The sequence below is a fragment of the Oxyura jamaicensis genome, chromosome 12 (assembly GCF_011077185.1).
Source record: "Oxyura jamaicensis isolate SHBP4307 breed ruddy duck chromosome 12, BPBGC_Ojam_1.0, whole genome shotgun sequence".
NCBI classification, from domain to species: domain Eukaryota; kingdom Metazoa; phylum Chordata; class Aves; order Anseriformes; family Anatidae; genus Oxyura; species Oxyura jamaicensis.
In genome coordinates this window covers 14,941,215-14,956,888 of record NC_048904.1, presented here as the reverse complement: position 1 = coordinate 14,956,888, position 15,674 = coordinate 14,941,215, and the positions used below count along the sequence as shown (strand labels likewise).

General features: G+C 47.5%; 1 protein-coding gene and 3 long non-coding RNA genes across 7 annotated transcripts in view; 2 read left to right on the top strand and 2 right to left on the bottom strand.

Moving 5' to 3' along the window:
* The window catches only part of ADAMTS9 (ADAM metallopeptidase with thrombospondin type 1 motif 9), a 76,529-nt gene that overhangs the window by 45,226 nt on the left and 15,629 nt on the right, over positions 1–15,674 (top strand). For 3 of the 4 annotated variants that reach the window (XR_004753997.1, XM_035337330.1, XM_035337329.1), the window contains exons 29-30: positions 8,863–9,030; positions 14,022–14,195. Coding sequence is in view for 3 of the 4 variants with exons in the window: in XM_035337330.1 (XP_035193221.1) it covers positions 8,863–9,030; positions 14,022–14,195 (342 nt within the window). In the remaining variant the exon portion in view is untranslated. The remainder of the gene's footprint in view (positions 1–8,862; positions 9,031–14,021; positions 14,196–15,674) is intronic. The other variant, XM_035337331.1, reaches the window with a different exon arrangement.
* LOC118173096 lies at positions 4,764–5,799 on the bottom strand. Its single transcript, XR_004754006.1, has 2 exons — positions 5,670–5,799; positions 4,764–4,961 (listed from the first exon to the last, which is right to left on the bottom strand). It is a non-coding gene; the product is annotated as an uncharacterized LOC118173096 (long non-coding RNA).
* Positions 5,919–14,139, bottom strand: LOC118173095. The gene is made up of 3 exons (XR_004754005.1): positions 14,003–14,139; positions 8,183–8,282; positions 5,919–6,946 (listed from the first exon to the last, which is right to left on the bottom strand). It is a non-coding gene; the product is annotated as an uncharacterized LOC118173095 (long non-coding RNA).
* LOC118173093 lies at positions 6,944–8,779 on the top strand. Its single transcript, XR_004754003.1, has 2 exons — positions 6,944–7,157; positions 7,305–8,779. It is a non-coding gene; the product is annotated as an uncharacterized LOC118173093 (long non-coding RNA).

The window sequence follows — 15,674 nt, the reverse complement described above, 5'->3', positions numbered from 1 at the left end:
GAACTGGAAGCTTATAATTAAACAATTAGAATATTAACTGGCTAGAATCCAAGCTCTGTTACTATCAGTGGGAATGCAGTTTTGGGTTTGGGCACTGTAGCCTGTTAGCCAGCACTAGAAGCTGGTGGTGCTGGTGGCTTTGCCGGGCTCCTTGGCTGTGTGCAGGGCTGTAGGTAATGGCAAAGTCTCTCTGGGGACATGGGAGCACGAGGGCTGCCTGGCACGCAGGAATTTCAACCTGGAAAAGGGTGGCAATGCAAAGTTTGGGTTATTTGTATTTAATTCTCTCAAAACCCCAGCCTGTTGTTTACAAAACGCCCTCCCCGTGAAACTTGCTGAAAATAGGCTGTTCAACAGCAATATTCTCCCTGTTGTTGTTCTGATAACATTCTTAGCAGGCAGTGTGTCAGCTCTCGCTAAGGCACAAGTGATAACCAGGGGCAGAGTGGGTTGTAAGTGTATATAGCTCTGCTGTTCTCCTCCGCTCTTCTGCAGAAAATGAATTTGCTGTGACAGCAGCATTACCGAGCTGTGGCATGATCCTTTACACATGTTTTTGCAATAACAAAGCCATCCTTGAAAATGAAGTGATGGGCACCCTGAACTCTGCAGTCAGCCAGTGATTCATGTTGCTCTTCCTCTCCTTCATTCATGTGACTTTGGTTCAGGCTCTGGGGCTGTGAGCCTGTATTTCTGTGTAGTGCCAGGGATTGTCAGAAAACAAATAATAACAATGCTACCCCTGGGAGCCTTGGGGGGAAGGACAAATGCAGCAGAGGAGGGCTGCACAGAAGATCCCAGCACCCATAACACAGGCAGAGGGATGCTCTGTGTGTGGCTTGCACGTCTTTGGAAAAACATTTAGAAAGAGATGTAGTACAGATTTAATAAAGCTGATACAAAGCAAAATAAGGACTTTGTAGGCTATGGATATCCTCAGCACTCTGTCTCCATCTCAGAGCTGCTTTCTGTTTGCTCAGGCCGGCCCACCAAAGCTGCTGTCTCCCTTGGGTTCCTGTCCGTCTCCTCTCTGGGGTCAGGCAGACCTCCTGACTGCAGGGACAGCTCTTTGGTGTGCTGATAAAAGGCAAAAAGTTGTCTGCTTTGGCTCTCCCGTCAGAAAAAGAGGTCTGACAGTGCAGACCTCTTTGCTTTGTTTAAAAACAAGCAAACCAGACCCACCTCAGCCCTGCATTACCGCGTGCCATCTATCCAGCTTTGCCCAGCCCCAACACCGCCGGAGGGGCAGAGCCGTGCCTGCCTGCTGCCTTCCTCCTGCCCTGCCCTTGATTTTCTGTTCCATTCTTGCTGTTTGCCTGTTATCACCAGTGGTCTTTTGCTGCCTCTTCTCCTTAAATGATGAGAGCCATGGAGGCTTGGTTCTGCTGCCCTACTGGCTAGTGCTGATGCTGTGTGAGCAGGACAACAAGCACCAAAGCCCACCCATTATGCCTTAGGTGGGGACCCTGCTGTGGTGCTCTGAGCTTAGCTCTGAGCACGTGCTTAGGTGTTTTGCTGCATCAGCGCCTTGCAGGGTTATTTCCTGCAACAGCTCTCTGCTGTTGCAATCCTCAAAATTTGTCTTTGCACGTGGTGGGATCTGGTCTGGTGGTTAAATCTCACATCACTTGGGCTGACGGAGAAGTAAAACAAGTAGGTAGCAGTGGTCTCTCAAACCCCTCAGGTCCAGCGGTTGAATGCTAGGGAAGTGCCAGGCTATGAGCTGCAGAAAACAGCCAGCTCATCTGCTCTCTTTCGTAAGCCTCTCCTGCTGTCACTGCCAGCAGCAGAAGCTTGCTGTACCAGGAAGGCTGGACTCAGGAAGGCTGGACACATTCCTTGTGTTTTGGACCTCTTCTCTTCCCCCCACCCCCAGGTGCTGCATCTCTTCCCAGTGTCTTTCCCAGTCAGAGCAGGTAACTGCACCAGTAATCCCTGATGTTTCCTACCCTACAAATAGTCCAATCCATGCCCGTCCTAACCTGCTGTAAAACACTCACCTTTCTCCTCCTGGAGTGAGCAGGTCTCCCCTCCACCCCTGCCAGCAGCTCCCCTTGGGATGTTGCGCAATGCCCCTCGAGCAGGGGGCTGCAGGACCCCATGGAGGGGAAGGCTGCATTTCGGGTGCCTCCCTGGCTGCCTTTTTTGCTTCCCCTCTTACACGTTTTCTCGGTGAGGTGGTTATTTTCCAGGCCACGCACAGCTGGCCTGAGCTTGACCAAAAGGTTTGGGGATTGCTGCTCAGGAGTGGCTTCGGTCTCCAGGTCATGGATGGCCCCTCCGTGGCTGCGGGCAGACCTGCTGCACACACACTCACACAGGAGGAACAAATGATAAATGGTGATTTTGGGGAACATTTGTCTCCCAAAGCACTTCCTGTGCAGTGATTGCAATCTGTCAGGCTGCAGCAGACACATCCGAGCAGAAACACTTCCAAGGATGAGCTGTGAAATTCAGCAACTTCCCGCAGGTCCCTGGGCTGGGAGCTGGGAAGTCTGCTCGTGATTTGTCTGTGTGCCAGGTTCCCACTGTATACCCCAAACTGCAGTAATTGCTGTTGCTCAGATCCTAGGGACTGTACCATTTAGAAGCAAGAATGTGTGATGATGAGGGATATTAAGCATAAAGATATTTACTGTGTTTCTAACTTTCATGGTGACAGATTTGTGCAGTCATTAAGGAAAAACAATGCAGTTAATCTTGCTCCAAAGGCACTTAACGCTCTATTCATGTTTTAATTTTTACTAGCTCACAGGAAGGCGGGTGAGCCAGCAGCACGCATGAAAATCTGCCTGATGCCCAAGACTGTATGCAGGCTGACAAAGTGTTTGATCGCTGGTGCATTAAGGCAAGATTTTTCTTTATAAAACTGAGGAGTAAGAAGCAGCCCCTTGCTCCTACAAGCACCCGGTGTGATGCACACCTGTGAAATGGGGCTGGCATTCTTTGAGGAACGTTTTATGTTGTGTTTCTCTCCATCCAACACTGAGAAATCCTGTCCCTGAATGGCACTTCCAAGTGGTATTGTAATACAACTGCTCGCTGCAAAAACGAGGTGTCAGTTAGCCGAGGCTGCTTGCTGCTTCAATTGCTACTTTTTTAAAAGTGCCACAGCATGGAAAATAGGCTCCATCGGCCCCTTCCACATCCCATTATGCAGGCTTCCTCGGGTAGCTCACACATTTCCTCCTAATTTGAGGAAAAGTCTCTCAAGTCACTCCTCCTGCAGACTCTTATTTGGTGATTTTTGCTTGTTTGCTGTTTAAGTTAAAAAGCTTGGAGTGGGGCAGGGATGCAGCCTTTAGAGCAGGCTCTGTGTGTTCACAGCCCTGCTGATTTCCACAGCTGGCAGTCTTTGCAGGGGATGTAACAACGGTGTGAGTGGGAGAAGGAGGGGGACAAGGTGCTGCCTAGCAGGTGGATGCTGTAGAAGGGAGATGCACGCTTCAGCTTCTGCAGGTGCATGTTTCCAATATATCCTGTGAGGTTCTGCACCTTGGAGAAATTATTTTAGTGATTTAAGCGCTCAGGATGTTCAATCTTAAGTGTTACCCTTAAGTGTTGCCTTTTCTTCAGTCCTCGCAGTTCTCTGGGAAGCCAGCACGGGTTAGGCATAGCTAAAGGTTCTCCCAGACTGTAGGGCAAAACCAGGGGCAACTATTTCCTAAACAGCTCCTGAAGCGCTGCAGCCACTGGAACATACATGACATGGAGCTGCACCCTGGAGCTTGTCCCACCAACGCCTAAGGAGTTACCTGCTAAAATGCCTTGCTGCTTTGAAGCTAATCGAGTTGGTTTGCATGCTACAGAGCCTCTGCTGCTGGATAACACAAAGGCGCGGGCATTTCACAACTTCCAGTAAGGGGTCAGCTGGCTAGGGACAATCCAGACTCATCTTGGTGGTGTGTATTCTGATGTCCTTTGTGCTCAAGAGACTGTAGAGGTACAGACCTCACGGGGCTGTGTCAAGGTTTCCAGCACCTGGAAGCAGCAACACAAGTTGTAGCAGGAGGCTGATGTACACTAATGGGATGCTGAGATGTCACTGTGAGGGTGCATGGTGGACTCTGCTGGCAGTGGGAGAAGCTTGCTGACATCCAGGAGCACAGCTCCTAATGCAAAGGGGATGTAAGAGCATGAAACAGTGCTGTAGGACTCCATGGTTTTTCTGTTTTATTTAATCTAGCACATGTTTCAGCTCAGATTGTTGGAAAGGATGAATGAGGGCTTACTTATGAGCGCTCACTTTCCGTATAATCCTTAACGTGTGGAAATCTAAACCTATAAGGATTGATTTTAATTTCCTCTGAAAAGTTGCTCCTGGCAGAATCTGATAAAGAATTTTTAGGCTAATGCTTCCCAGCCCCCACCATTGCCCTTCCCAAGCTATCTGAGCATACCTATCTTGGGGAATTCATTTGGTGAGCACCACAGCTTGCATTCATTATCTCAAATACCTCCCAAATCGTTGATGTACAGGGCCTGGAAAAGCAGTCTGACAGCATTTTCTGAAAATTTCCATTTTTGGTGGAGAATTTACCCAGATTCTTGCCACTCACTCACGTTTCTGCCCCGTGTTTAGGTGGACGTTTGATGCACAAAGTTAACGAGAGCAGAGCTTCTCCGCTCCTTGGTGCTGGGGGCTGGCGATGCTCTCAGCAGCACTGCCTTGGCACAGGATCAGAACCTGAGCCCAGCCAGCCAGAAACTGCACAACATTTTAAGAGAATTTTGGGTACATATTCTGTTTTTTTGTTTGTTTGTTTGTTTGCTTCTTTGGTTTTCTTCCCCTGCTCCTAGCCCAGTGAATCAGGTAGCAGCTGCCTTATTCAAGAAAGGTCTTACTCAGCAAGGCGTACCCTCATCTTCCAGGCAGGCTGAGTAGGAAATGCAGTGAGGATTAGTATAAAGCAATTTGCACCTATTTGGTAAAGTAGAAAAATCTTCATCATTCCTGAACTCTGAAACAGAAAGCAAATTTCTGTGGAAATAAAAATACAAGCTTGTGCTGGAACAGAGCAATGTGTTGTAGGAGAGATTTAGCATCATGTTCTGACCTTTCTGGAAACGGTACGGAAATATTTTTCTTGTATTTATTTAAACTTTTTTGTTGCATTTATTTAAACTAAGTGGTGTATTTATTTGAAGAAATCAGCAGCATGCCAATCCACAGTACTTGCGTGATCAGTTTTGTGAACATGCCAATAACCATAATTCCCCTAAATCTGCGCTCAGAAGCTTTGATCCTAATGCTGTAAGGAAAGTCCTTTTATTCTTATTTTCCATGTAAAGCACCAGGTGTGACTGCGGTCGTTTTAAGGAGATAATAAAGATGATTGCAAGAGGAAGGTTTACTGGCGTCCTTAGCGTAATTGCTGTGGCTTATTTTTCGAAATAGTCCTTCTCTGTCATTTTATGTGCTGCATTGAGAACCACCAGCTCGCGTTGTTTTTGCACCATCCTGCACACCAGGGAGAGGATGGCTGCCCTCCCAGCTCCAAATATCAGGGGTGCTGATATTTGTTGCCATGCCTCTGCCTCAGGCTGGAGGCAGCATTTCAGGGTGATGTTTTTAAGCACTTTGGCAGAGGCAGGTTGGCCATGGGCATGTCCGAGTGCGCGTGATCCCCGACAGGGGAGCTGGTCAGTGAACAAAGTCAATACAGTACCTTGGCTGCGCCTTCAGGGCTGGATCCAGAGACACCTGAAAGCAGTAGGAGCCTTGCTGATGACTTCAAAGAGCCCTGGATGAGGCTGCTGTTCCACAGCCAGCCACTGTCCGCCCCCAGCACTTTGAAGTATTTTCTACAGGGAGGGAAGGAAGGAAAGACAGAAAGAACGAAAGGAGTGGGTGAGAGTTGTTTTGGCTGTGCTTTTCAAATGTTTAAAGAAGGCAAGGTCAAAGCTTACCTCACTGTGCCGTCGTTATTAATAGATACTGTAAGCAGCGTTTCCAGCGATGCAAAGAGCCCTGCTAATGAAATGCAAAGTTTCTCCAGGGTCAGAAATGCCTGATGAGGTGACCGCAGTAGCTAGGTGTGTTGCTCCCCTCAGCCACGTGGCAGTGAGATTAAGGACAATCAAATTATTTCGTGCATGTGGCTCGCATATGCCTAAAATCTACATGCCAAAGAAAAGTTGGAAGTAGCTGCGAAGAATTAGAAGGTAATTATGAGGTAGGGCCTTTGCAGAGGAATTTTTGGTTTCTAATGTTTGGTTACTTCGGGTCGTTCAGCCTCTCTTTTCTGTCAGAGCAAATGAGATCATAACTCACATGTGCGTGAAACCAAATGGGTGTCTTAGATCTAAAAACATACAGCTGCCTAACTTTAATGTACATTAAAGGCAGACATAGAAATGATTAATTGCAGCATCTTGAGAATTACACTCAAGTATTAACAAAATTAGTCTGATTATGTCTCAACCTCAAAGTGCACCAGACTGTGCCTGTAGTCCTGCCATGCTGTGGCATCGGATGCCAAGGTAAATGTCAGAATCTGGCTCCGCACCAAAGGTAAGCAATTTGTAGAAGGGGGATAGCAATTTTGGAAGTTACTGGTACCATATTATTTGCAAGATCAAATGTTTATCAAACAACTTCAGGTCCCCAGAAATGTACTTGTGTTGTAAAATGATGTTGTTACTCTTTCTTTACAATAAGTACCAGGCCCAATGTGTTTTTTAAACTAGAGAAAGCATGCACTTTGCTTTACTGGCTCGGGATGTGGGGCACGACAGATCAAGTCTGTGAATTTATGCTTTATTTTCATTGTCACCTTAAAGTGGTGTCGACCTGCACAGAGAGCACTGAGGAGCACTTGAATTTTTGCTGGAGTACCACTGTTGGCATTTAGCCCAAAGACAGTAAAGGGATGGACGTATTAGAAATTTATAACTTTAGTTTGTTAGGACTTGATGTTTTCTTCTTGTTGGTGATGTTCATTGCCTGCGGAGAGATGTTGAAAGAATGAAAAAATGAACTTCTGATGGGATTTGAAGGCTTATAAAAGTAGAATAACATTAACTCGATCTTTTTTCCTATTGATACCAAAAAAAAAAAAAAGTGAAGTTTATGAAACAATGTGAAAGTCTTATTTTGGACCTAAGGGACAGCATTTCCTCTGTTTCCCAGGGCAAGGTTGAATGTTGGTCTTCGGGTTTCTTGGCCAATTGTGAAATAGCAGCTGGGCTGAGGAGAGCTCAGCCCCACCACCGCGTACACCAGCACAGGGCATGTGGGGATGAGGGCTTGGGGACAGGCTGTGCCACCAGTGTCACCTGGGGCACCCATCTTACACAGCCAGATCCGCTCTGACCTCCTAAAGGGCCCTTAAATCCCATTGACCTCAAGGGATGTTGGCTACTTTGTTGGTCTGGTAGTGGTCTTACAACAAAACAGCCTTTTTCAGGGCATCGCTTTTGTATATAGAGCTTTTATGTAAGCTTTTAAGCAGCAACATCTGATCTTATGAGTTGCATCCCTTTCTCTCCACGTTTGCCTGAACTTTTCCATTTTGGAGCAAGTTACTGCTCTCTCACTGTTTCTTTGTATACCTCTTAACACAATGGGGGCTGAATGATTTGGAAGTAGTGCTGTAATTTAAAATAATCACGGCTGTCAATGCAAGTGCCAATTTCTGGTCTAATGGGTTTTCCAGAACTGCTACATATATAATCTGTAGTTTGTTAGGTTTCAAATGTATTCATAGGCTGGGAAGAGTTTGGGCTGTAATTTATTTCTTAGCAAATATACTGATGGAGTAGCTTCCAAAAGAAGGAGGAAGCTTTATCTCTGCGTGTTTGCTCCTTTCTGTAGAGGAAGCGGAGCATTTTATATGGAGAGATGGCTGGAGCAGTGTGTTTGTGCTCAGGGACTGAGCCAAGATGCCTGTGATGCAGTACGTAAAGAGTTGCATAACGTGTAATGAAGAAATTGAAACTGAGTCTCTGGGTGCATCATGCTGAGTAAGAGGCTTGTTCTACAAGAAACTGTCATATTAAATTCTTGTCGTGATTCCAGACCCCTTTGATTCCTAAATCTTTTGGAGGAGACTAATCTGAAATCAAAGTGAAGTTGCTTGGGGTTTGCATGCCAGAAATGGTCACATTTGAAAAAGTTCAGTGAACCTGCAGAGGGAGGTTGAAATTCGTTGCTTCACTACAAAGCTCGCAGCTAACATACCTGCTGGTTTCCTTTCTGCTTTGATTCTTCAGGCTCTGCCTTCTTCTGAGTTGTTTTCAAAATGCATAAATCTTCAGGATGAGCATGTCCTGGTTTCAGTCTTTGTTCAGGGAAAAAACAAAAAAGGAAATCAGTCCACACTGGTACAGGGTAAAACAAACATGAGACTGCATTTTGCGCCTCTGCCTTGTCCTCTGTGCAGTTTTTTCCCTCTCTGAAGGTGTATATCACACTTTACTCTCCTGTTTTACCTACATTTGACCTCCTTTTGTACCAAGGTAAATGGAAATGGTCCCTTTCACGTTCTGAGCAGCTACTGAGGGCTCCCACCTTGATCCCCATAAGATGACTGCTCCTTTGAAACCACGGGAGCAGTGCCAGGAATCTAGCCCTACAGCCCGTTATCCCTGCTGAATGCCAGCTTCTTTCTTCAATTTGATATTGGCATTCGGGGGGCTTTGACCACGAACATCGTGAGATATGAAGTACAAATGGGAACATTTCCAGTTCCAGGTTACTTTCTGCCCCTCCATATCCCCTCTGAACTTTGTGTGGGCTGCCAGGAGCCTGGGGATGAGCTTTTTGGTCCAAACAAAAATGCCCTGTGTAGTCATGGCCCATGTGGAACCGTGTAGCTGGCCCTGCGTGAGAGCTGATTTGTTGTTACTTTATATTTACAGTGTTCTGTCTCCTGTGGAAGGGGCCAAAAGCACCGCACTGTGTACTGTTTGACAAAGGAAGGGAGGCATATAGAAGAAGATTATTGCAAGCACCTTGCTAAGCCCAATGTGCAAAAGAAATGCAGAGGGGGCAGATGTCCGAAGTGGAAATCAGGAGATTGGGGACAGGTGAGACATGTTGTATACCCTTTTGCACCCTTTGATATTCCTCTGTCGAGTTGGTTAGAAGCTGGTTTTCCCGTCACTTCTGTCCTCTTGAATTTTACAAGGGTAAAAGTCTTGGGCCAGCTCCTCAGGTGGTGTAAAACAGTGTAGCTTCATGGGCAGCAGTGGAGCAGCACTGATTTGTAACAGCTGAAAACGTGGCAGCTTGCTTTTAGTGGCTAACTGAAAGCAAATTCCTTGTTGTATATTTTAAGCTCCCACTAGAGAAGCCAGCAGTATGTAATATTAAAGAGAATTTACTATTTATTCATGTTTTAATATTGTCATTATTTAAATGTGTCACATCCCAAGCAAAATCTTCCGTAGTTTTGAGAAATCTGGAATTAATTTTATTATCAGCTTCCTGGGAAAGCCTAAAGAACAGTCAGAGCTGTTCATTAAAAATGCTTTTCACTACCTTTTGTTTCCTAATAAGCTCATCACTTAATTTTGCATCATTAAAAAGTCAGGCACTGATGCATAGAGCAGAGGCTGCTGGAAATGCAAAAGCGCTTGGAGTTATTAAGCATCTTGTTTGCTGAAAGCATATCTTGATTCCTTGTTTTCCTGAAAATAACGTCTTTGTCTTCACCTTGAATCTGCTGCATCACATTTTTAGCTCTGAACTTCAATTCTCTGTCTACCTCATTAGTGTGCTAATCAGCAGAATTATTGAAAATCCCAGACTAAATGAACTGTTACCTTGTAAAACATCGTGTTCTCTTGCGATCTGTCTTCTACGTTCAGGTACAAAACACCAATTCTCACTGTGTGCAAGTTCCCTAAAAGATAAATCCTTAACGTGTCTACAGGCACACAGGCGAATGTTAGGACTAGGACAGCATATTGTTGTTTAATGTCGACTATTAAGAAAGGCAATAAACCCATTGATGCTTTATGATTGTTTTCAGACTTGTATTTTATTTTTTATTCTTACCTTTGAGTTCATGCAATAGCAGTATTTGCCACTTCATTTGTTAAGGGATAAGTGTACGTTCACCGTGGAGTTTCAGCTACTGAGATCAGGGTCCTTTACACCAGGTCTGACTGAGAGCACCCAGGGACACCCACGCTATGGGAGCGCCGCTCCCATATTGACAATTAGCCCCCTGCTTTATTATCTGCAGGACTAAACCCTCAACTTTATATAGGAAGCTAGACTGAAAATAAAAGGCTATTACCTGCGCTTGTCATATCCGATTTGCACCTTATTTAAAGTGACTGCTGCTAAAAGCATTTTTTTTTTTTACAACTAATAATTGTAAGCATAATAATGTAATGGTCTGACGATTGCTTTAAAACACGCTAATTTTAATTGATAAAAGTGTTTCAAAATTCCCAACATTCCTCCGCATGATTGGAGTTAATTTTATGCAAGTGGAGAAAGAAACACAACTTAATTGGAGGATGAGGTGATTCATGGCCTAAGGTAATCTCTTGTGACTAGGCAATTAAGGAATATTTGTATGCTGATGAGCAGTGAGAAGCAGGCAGCACTCCCAGCACGCTCTGAGCACCGCACCGAGGGTGCTGCGGGTGCTCGGCACGGAAGCACCCACTGCAACATCAACCCCGGCCTCAAAGCACTTATGAGTAGCAAAGCCAAACCCCAGATGCAGCAGACAGCTTGCCCGTGGTAGTTTAATTATGTTTTATTCCCTCAGAGGAAATAGAAGTAGTTTGGAAGGAAGTGCAGCGTGCTGAATGCAGCTCAGCTCTTGTCTTTGGGTGGGAAAATCAGAGGGGTTCCGGAGGCAGTGGCACAGCTGCGATGGTTCCACCAGCTCGGTCCTGGGCTTGTTGTTATCCTGCCCTCCGTTTCTCCTCCAAAGCATTTTTTGGAAACAGGGCAGCACTTCAGGCACCCTCTGATCGGTCTAAGAGGAGCACACTTGTCTCCGCAAGAGGTGCGCGCAGCTTGTGCGGTTTGCAAAAGATTTAACGCCGAGGTGGATTTAGGTGCCAAACTTCTGGGTAAGGCTATGAAGCAGGCAGGGGCTCAGCACCCTGATAGGTCAGGATATAAATGGGCACAGAAACGTGGCATCACCTTCCCCATCACCGGTGACACTGGAGCTGTTCATAGGAGCCAGGTCATTTTGCTTTTAGGTATTATTAAACGAGCTTTCTGGAGGCCTGATTGCCATGTAAGGGTAATCCCAAAGCCAAGCTGCTGCAAGCTGGGCGCCGTTGGTCATGGGTAAGCCAGCAAAAGTCGGCGTGAGAGCTAAGGCAAGGCTTTCCCATACAAGTGCATCGTCCCTGTCAATGCACAGGACATGTGCTGCATGTGCCTTTAGTCTTTTTTCCTTTTCCTTTTGGGAAATGCTTCAGAAAGATTAAAAATGAATCCCTGTCAGCATCCGGCTGAGCCAAGCGCTCAGCTCCCAGGTGTTTTTCTCTCTGGATGTTTTGTATTCCGAGGCTGGGTAATTTTTTTTCTAGATTGTTATGAATCTGCTTTCCTACTGCAAAACATTTTTAATACCTCTTAATAATCAGAAGGGAAGAAAAAAGTCTTTTTCTCCAAGGTTTAAATTTCCTTGCACCGAAATGTCAGATTTAATGTGTTTGTATCTCCTAAATGCTATCAATTACGGCCATTTACCTTTCACTTAGCTAAAATACCAATATTTATTCTGCTGCCTGGCGTTTACATATTTCAGCTATAGGCTGAAATCTCGCCTTGTGTTTTCATAAGGTAGAGCTTCTCCACGGCCATGCTGGCACCCTGCAGCTTGCGGATTGACTTGCTCAGTAGGAAAAGGAGCATTCCTGGGGAAACGTATAGACTCCATAGGAAGGACAAACAGGCTGCCTGGCTCCTGGCTTCCCATAGGGGAAGGAATATAAGGGTACAGCACAAACTGGCTGCCCCAACCTGAACAGCTTCAGGCCCGCTCTGCTTGTAGCATTGAGCAGATCCAGCTGTCTGTGATTGCCCAGGACAGGTTGCTGACTGGTATTCTGGATTAAAGCAGCTGGGATGAAACTGGTTCAAGATGCTGCTTTTTCATGCCTCTGTAATGCCTCTTTGGGATTTCAAAGCCCGCTGTAAACGCAGCTGGGGCACGGCAGCGCTGATGCCCCGCACGGCTGGAGGGCACTGTGGTTCCTGGGCCACCTCATGCCCTGGGAAAGCTTTTCAGCCCTTGGCTAGGGGAAGCCTCTGTGTGCCCACTGCCAAGTAGCCAAGGAAAAGCTCTTTGCACGAAGGTGTTTTTGCATCTCTCCCGAGGGACATTCAGGACACGGCAGCCCTGGCCCAGGGTCCTGGGGATCTTGTTCTCTGTGCCGGTGCAGCGCTCCCATGGCACGGCTGCCTGCAGATGGGACTGGGTGACAGCGTTTATCCCCCTCAGCCTCATGGTGGGGGGAACGTTTTGCCCTGAGCACGCAGCAGAACAAATTGAGGGCTTTACCTGGAGCCTCGCACTGCTAGGGACCGACATCCCGCTCCCCAAACCTGTGCTGTACGGGCATGGAGAGCGGCACAGCTCCTCTGGAGAGCCCCAGCACAGCTCACATCCCTTATCATGGGGTTCCCGGACACATGCTTTTTAGGTGGGTGATAAATGCAAACCAAAAGGCATTTTAGAGCATGGTATGCATCCTGGTGTGTATGATTCTGCAAGTTTGTTGCCATTATTCAGTTTAAGCATCCCCTGTGGAATGTGTAGGACAAACAGCACTGCTAATCACGGGGAGGCAGCGCAGCATACGGGAAGCATTTGCATCAGCAGTGACACAAATCTAGCTGCTACTTTCCCGAGTTACACACACACACACAAACCACAAATCTCTGAAGCCAGGCAAAAGTTTTCAGTCAGCTTTCCTAGGTCCTTTTGGCTTTATGGGGTATTTGCATAGTGAAGCATTACAGAGGAATGCTCCCCAGAACTAGACAGGAGAGAATTGCCTCCCTGTTACGCACCGCTAAATTCCCTGCCTTGAGAAACCTCGCTTCAATGGGTGTTGAAATAGTGGGCCATAATCTCATTTGCTAAGTTACCCCATAATATATTAATAAAGATGCTTATACTAATTGTTAATTCAGCAAAAGTTAATTATAATAGCTGTATTTTAAATGAACGCCTTTGATTTTTACACACTTTCTTTTATAAATGCCAATCCCTTTTGTTCCACATCTCTGTAATATACTTTAAGACCTAGCAAGAAAGAATCCATAGCAGAGAGACGTTAAGTATTGCTAAACATGTTACATTAGGCAGTCACAACAATAAGAAATGTTGTGTGAAAGAAAAAAAAAAAACAAGCTGTTAAAAGCATTGCAGTGCAGAAAATAATTTGAAGATGTCTGAGAAAGAAATTCAGGCTGCTCTTGCTGTGCCTAGAAGTGGGCAGAAATGTGCCCACAGTATAATGAAGGAAATGTGGGGGGGGGGAGGGGGAAAGCAGCTAATTTTAAAAAGACATTTATTTTCACAATTATACAGCATGTGCTGACTTCTGTGCATGTTTAGATGCATGCTGAAAGGAATTCCAGCTGTATAACTTTACCTCTCTGTTGCTGCACTTTCTTCTGTGTCATTCAAGACTGCTTTTCCTTAAACCCCACTCCGATGATGATCGTGGCATTCGATGTACTTTGAACTCTTCCTTTTTGTTTGGAAGGCACGAGAAGTAACACACAGAGCCTTGCTGCCTCTGGTTCGCTGTGATTTAACAGTGCTGCTATCTCAGAGGCTTTCCGCAAACATAAATCCCATCTGGGAAAACCTGACCCCGGCCAAAATTCCCGCTGGCTTCAGCGAAGCAGGAATTCCAGCCTCTGCTCTGCCCTTGCAAAAATTTCCCCCCCGCGAAGCAAGCGGTGCAAAAACGCCTGGAAGTTTCAGCTCCGGTGCTCGCGCCTTGCCGAAGGCAAAGCAGGCAGCGAGCCCCGCGGACGGCCGCGACGGCCACCACCACTCACCTCTTGTCCCTTCCTCCAGTGCTCGGTGTCCTGCGGCCGCGGCGTCCAGCGGCGCTCCGTGCACTGCCACGGCGGCTCCCCGGCGGCGGCCGAGGCAGCGGTGTGTGACCCGGCGAGCCGGCCTCCGTCGCAGCGGGACTGTCACCTCCCCGAGTGCCCCACGCACCGCTGGGCAGCGGGTGAATGGCAAGCGGTAAGTGGGGCCCCCCCGCGCCGCCTCCCTTGGGCTCTCGAGCGTGAGATGATGCTGTAGGAGGGATGAAGGTGGGGGTCTGGGTCCTGTGCCCTCCTTTTATTTGGGGGTTTGGGGTTGCAAGCAGGGCTTGCCAAAAAAAAAAAAAAGGCAGAGATGTTAATGCACACTGGCTGTGCCCCTTTCTGTGCCGCTCTGGAGGGGGAGCAGAGAAATACCCTGGTAGAGTTAGTTTCTTGGCTCGTGCTGCCCTGTGTTTGGCTGGGACTTATGCAAATATTTAGCAGATTTTGGGTCTGGTTCGTGAGGCTGGGCTGTGACCCTACTCAGCTGGAACACTTCTTGAAAGAACGGGTGGATGTCGGTGATTGTCCCTTTCCTCCCCCAGCTCCGTCTGACAGCTGCTACCGTCACTGAGCTGCCCCAGATGCTCCCAGTTCTGGTGGTCCTCAGAAAGTGGCTAGTGGCCATGGCTACCCAAATTGCTATTGAGGAGAGGCAGGGCAGGGTCAGAAGCATTTGGGGCAGGAGGAGGTGAGTGGCTGGAGGACAACGGGCCACTCTCCCAGGCCCCTCACGGTGCAGGGGACTGCCAGCCTTGGGAATGGGACCAGCTCTGGGGGAGCTGCCTCCAGTGGTGCAGGGCACATCCACTCCCATGCGAGGGATGCCCTTGTTCCATAGGTGAGAAGCCTCCCCCCAGGTTTATCACCCTCCCTGCAAAGCCAGGGCTGGCCCCAGGGGCTCGGCAGCAGGGGCTGGATCCTGAACCACAAGAACTGCAAAGATCCCGCTGGTGGTGGAGGTGAGTGATCAGAGCCTGGTCCTTGTCACCCCAATGCCTGCTCTGGGGAGAAGGACAAACATTAATCAAGTGGGGGCTCGGCTTTCATTGGCAGTCAGACTGCTTTTATATTGCTCCTGCATTGCACGGGGGGGTGTCCTGAAGCAGGATGAAGTTGTTTGAGATGCCTTCCCCTGCCCAGGCGGTGGCAATGCAAAACAGGGCCTCCTGCTCCAGTAACAAAGGATGGGGAGGTGCTGCCAGCGCAAAGTCTCCCTGTTCATACTCTTCCAGAGCCCCTTTTAAAAAGAGAAGGAAAAAGAGGGGGACGATAAGAAAAGACGATTTACTAATGAAAGAAAAAGCATTTCATGCTTGCAGAGGCTGTGCAACAAGCACTGCAGCCAGGAAAAAAAAATCACAGTGCAAGCAGCATGTGCTTTCCTGAAGCCTTTCCTTCCCTGCTGGCTCATGCTCAGCTCATTGCTGCTGATCCAACAAACCTGCTGCTGCGCCTTGGCCCCACCGGGACATTGCAGACAAGTTCAGCTTCCTCCCCTCCCTTGTGCCCGAGTCAAAATGCCACTTTTCCCACCCCATCCCTTGGCCCCCTTTCCATTAGTTCTGCAGTTTCTCAACCCAGTGGTGAGGGTCCCCTGCCTGCCCCTACCCCAAGCCCTAGGGGGGATGTGGGT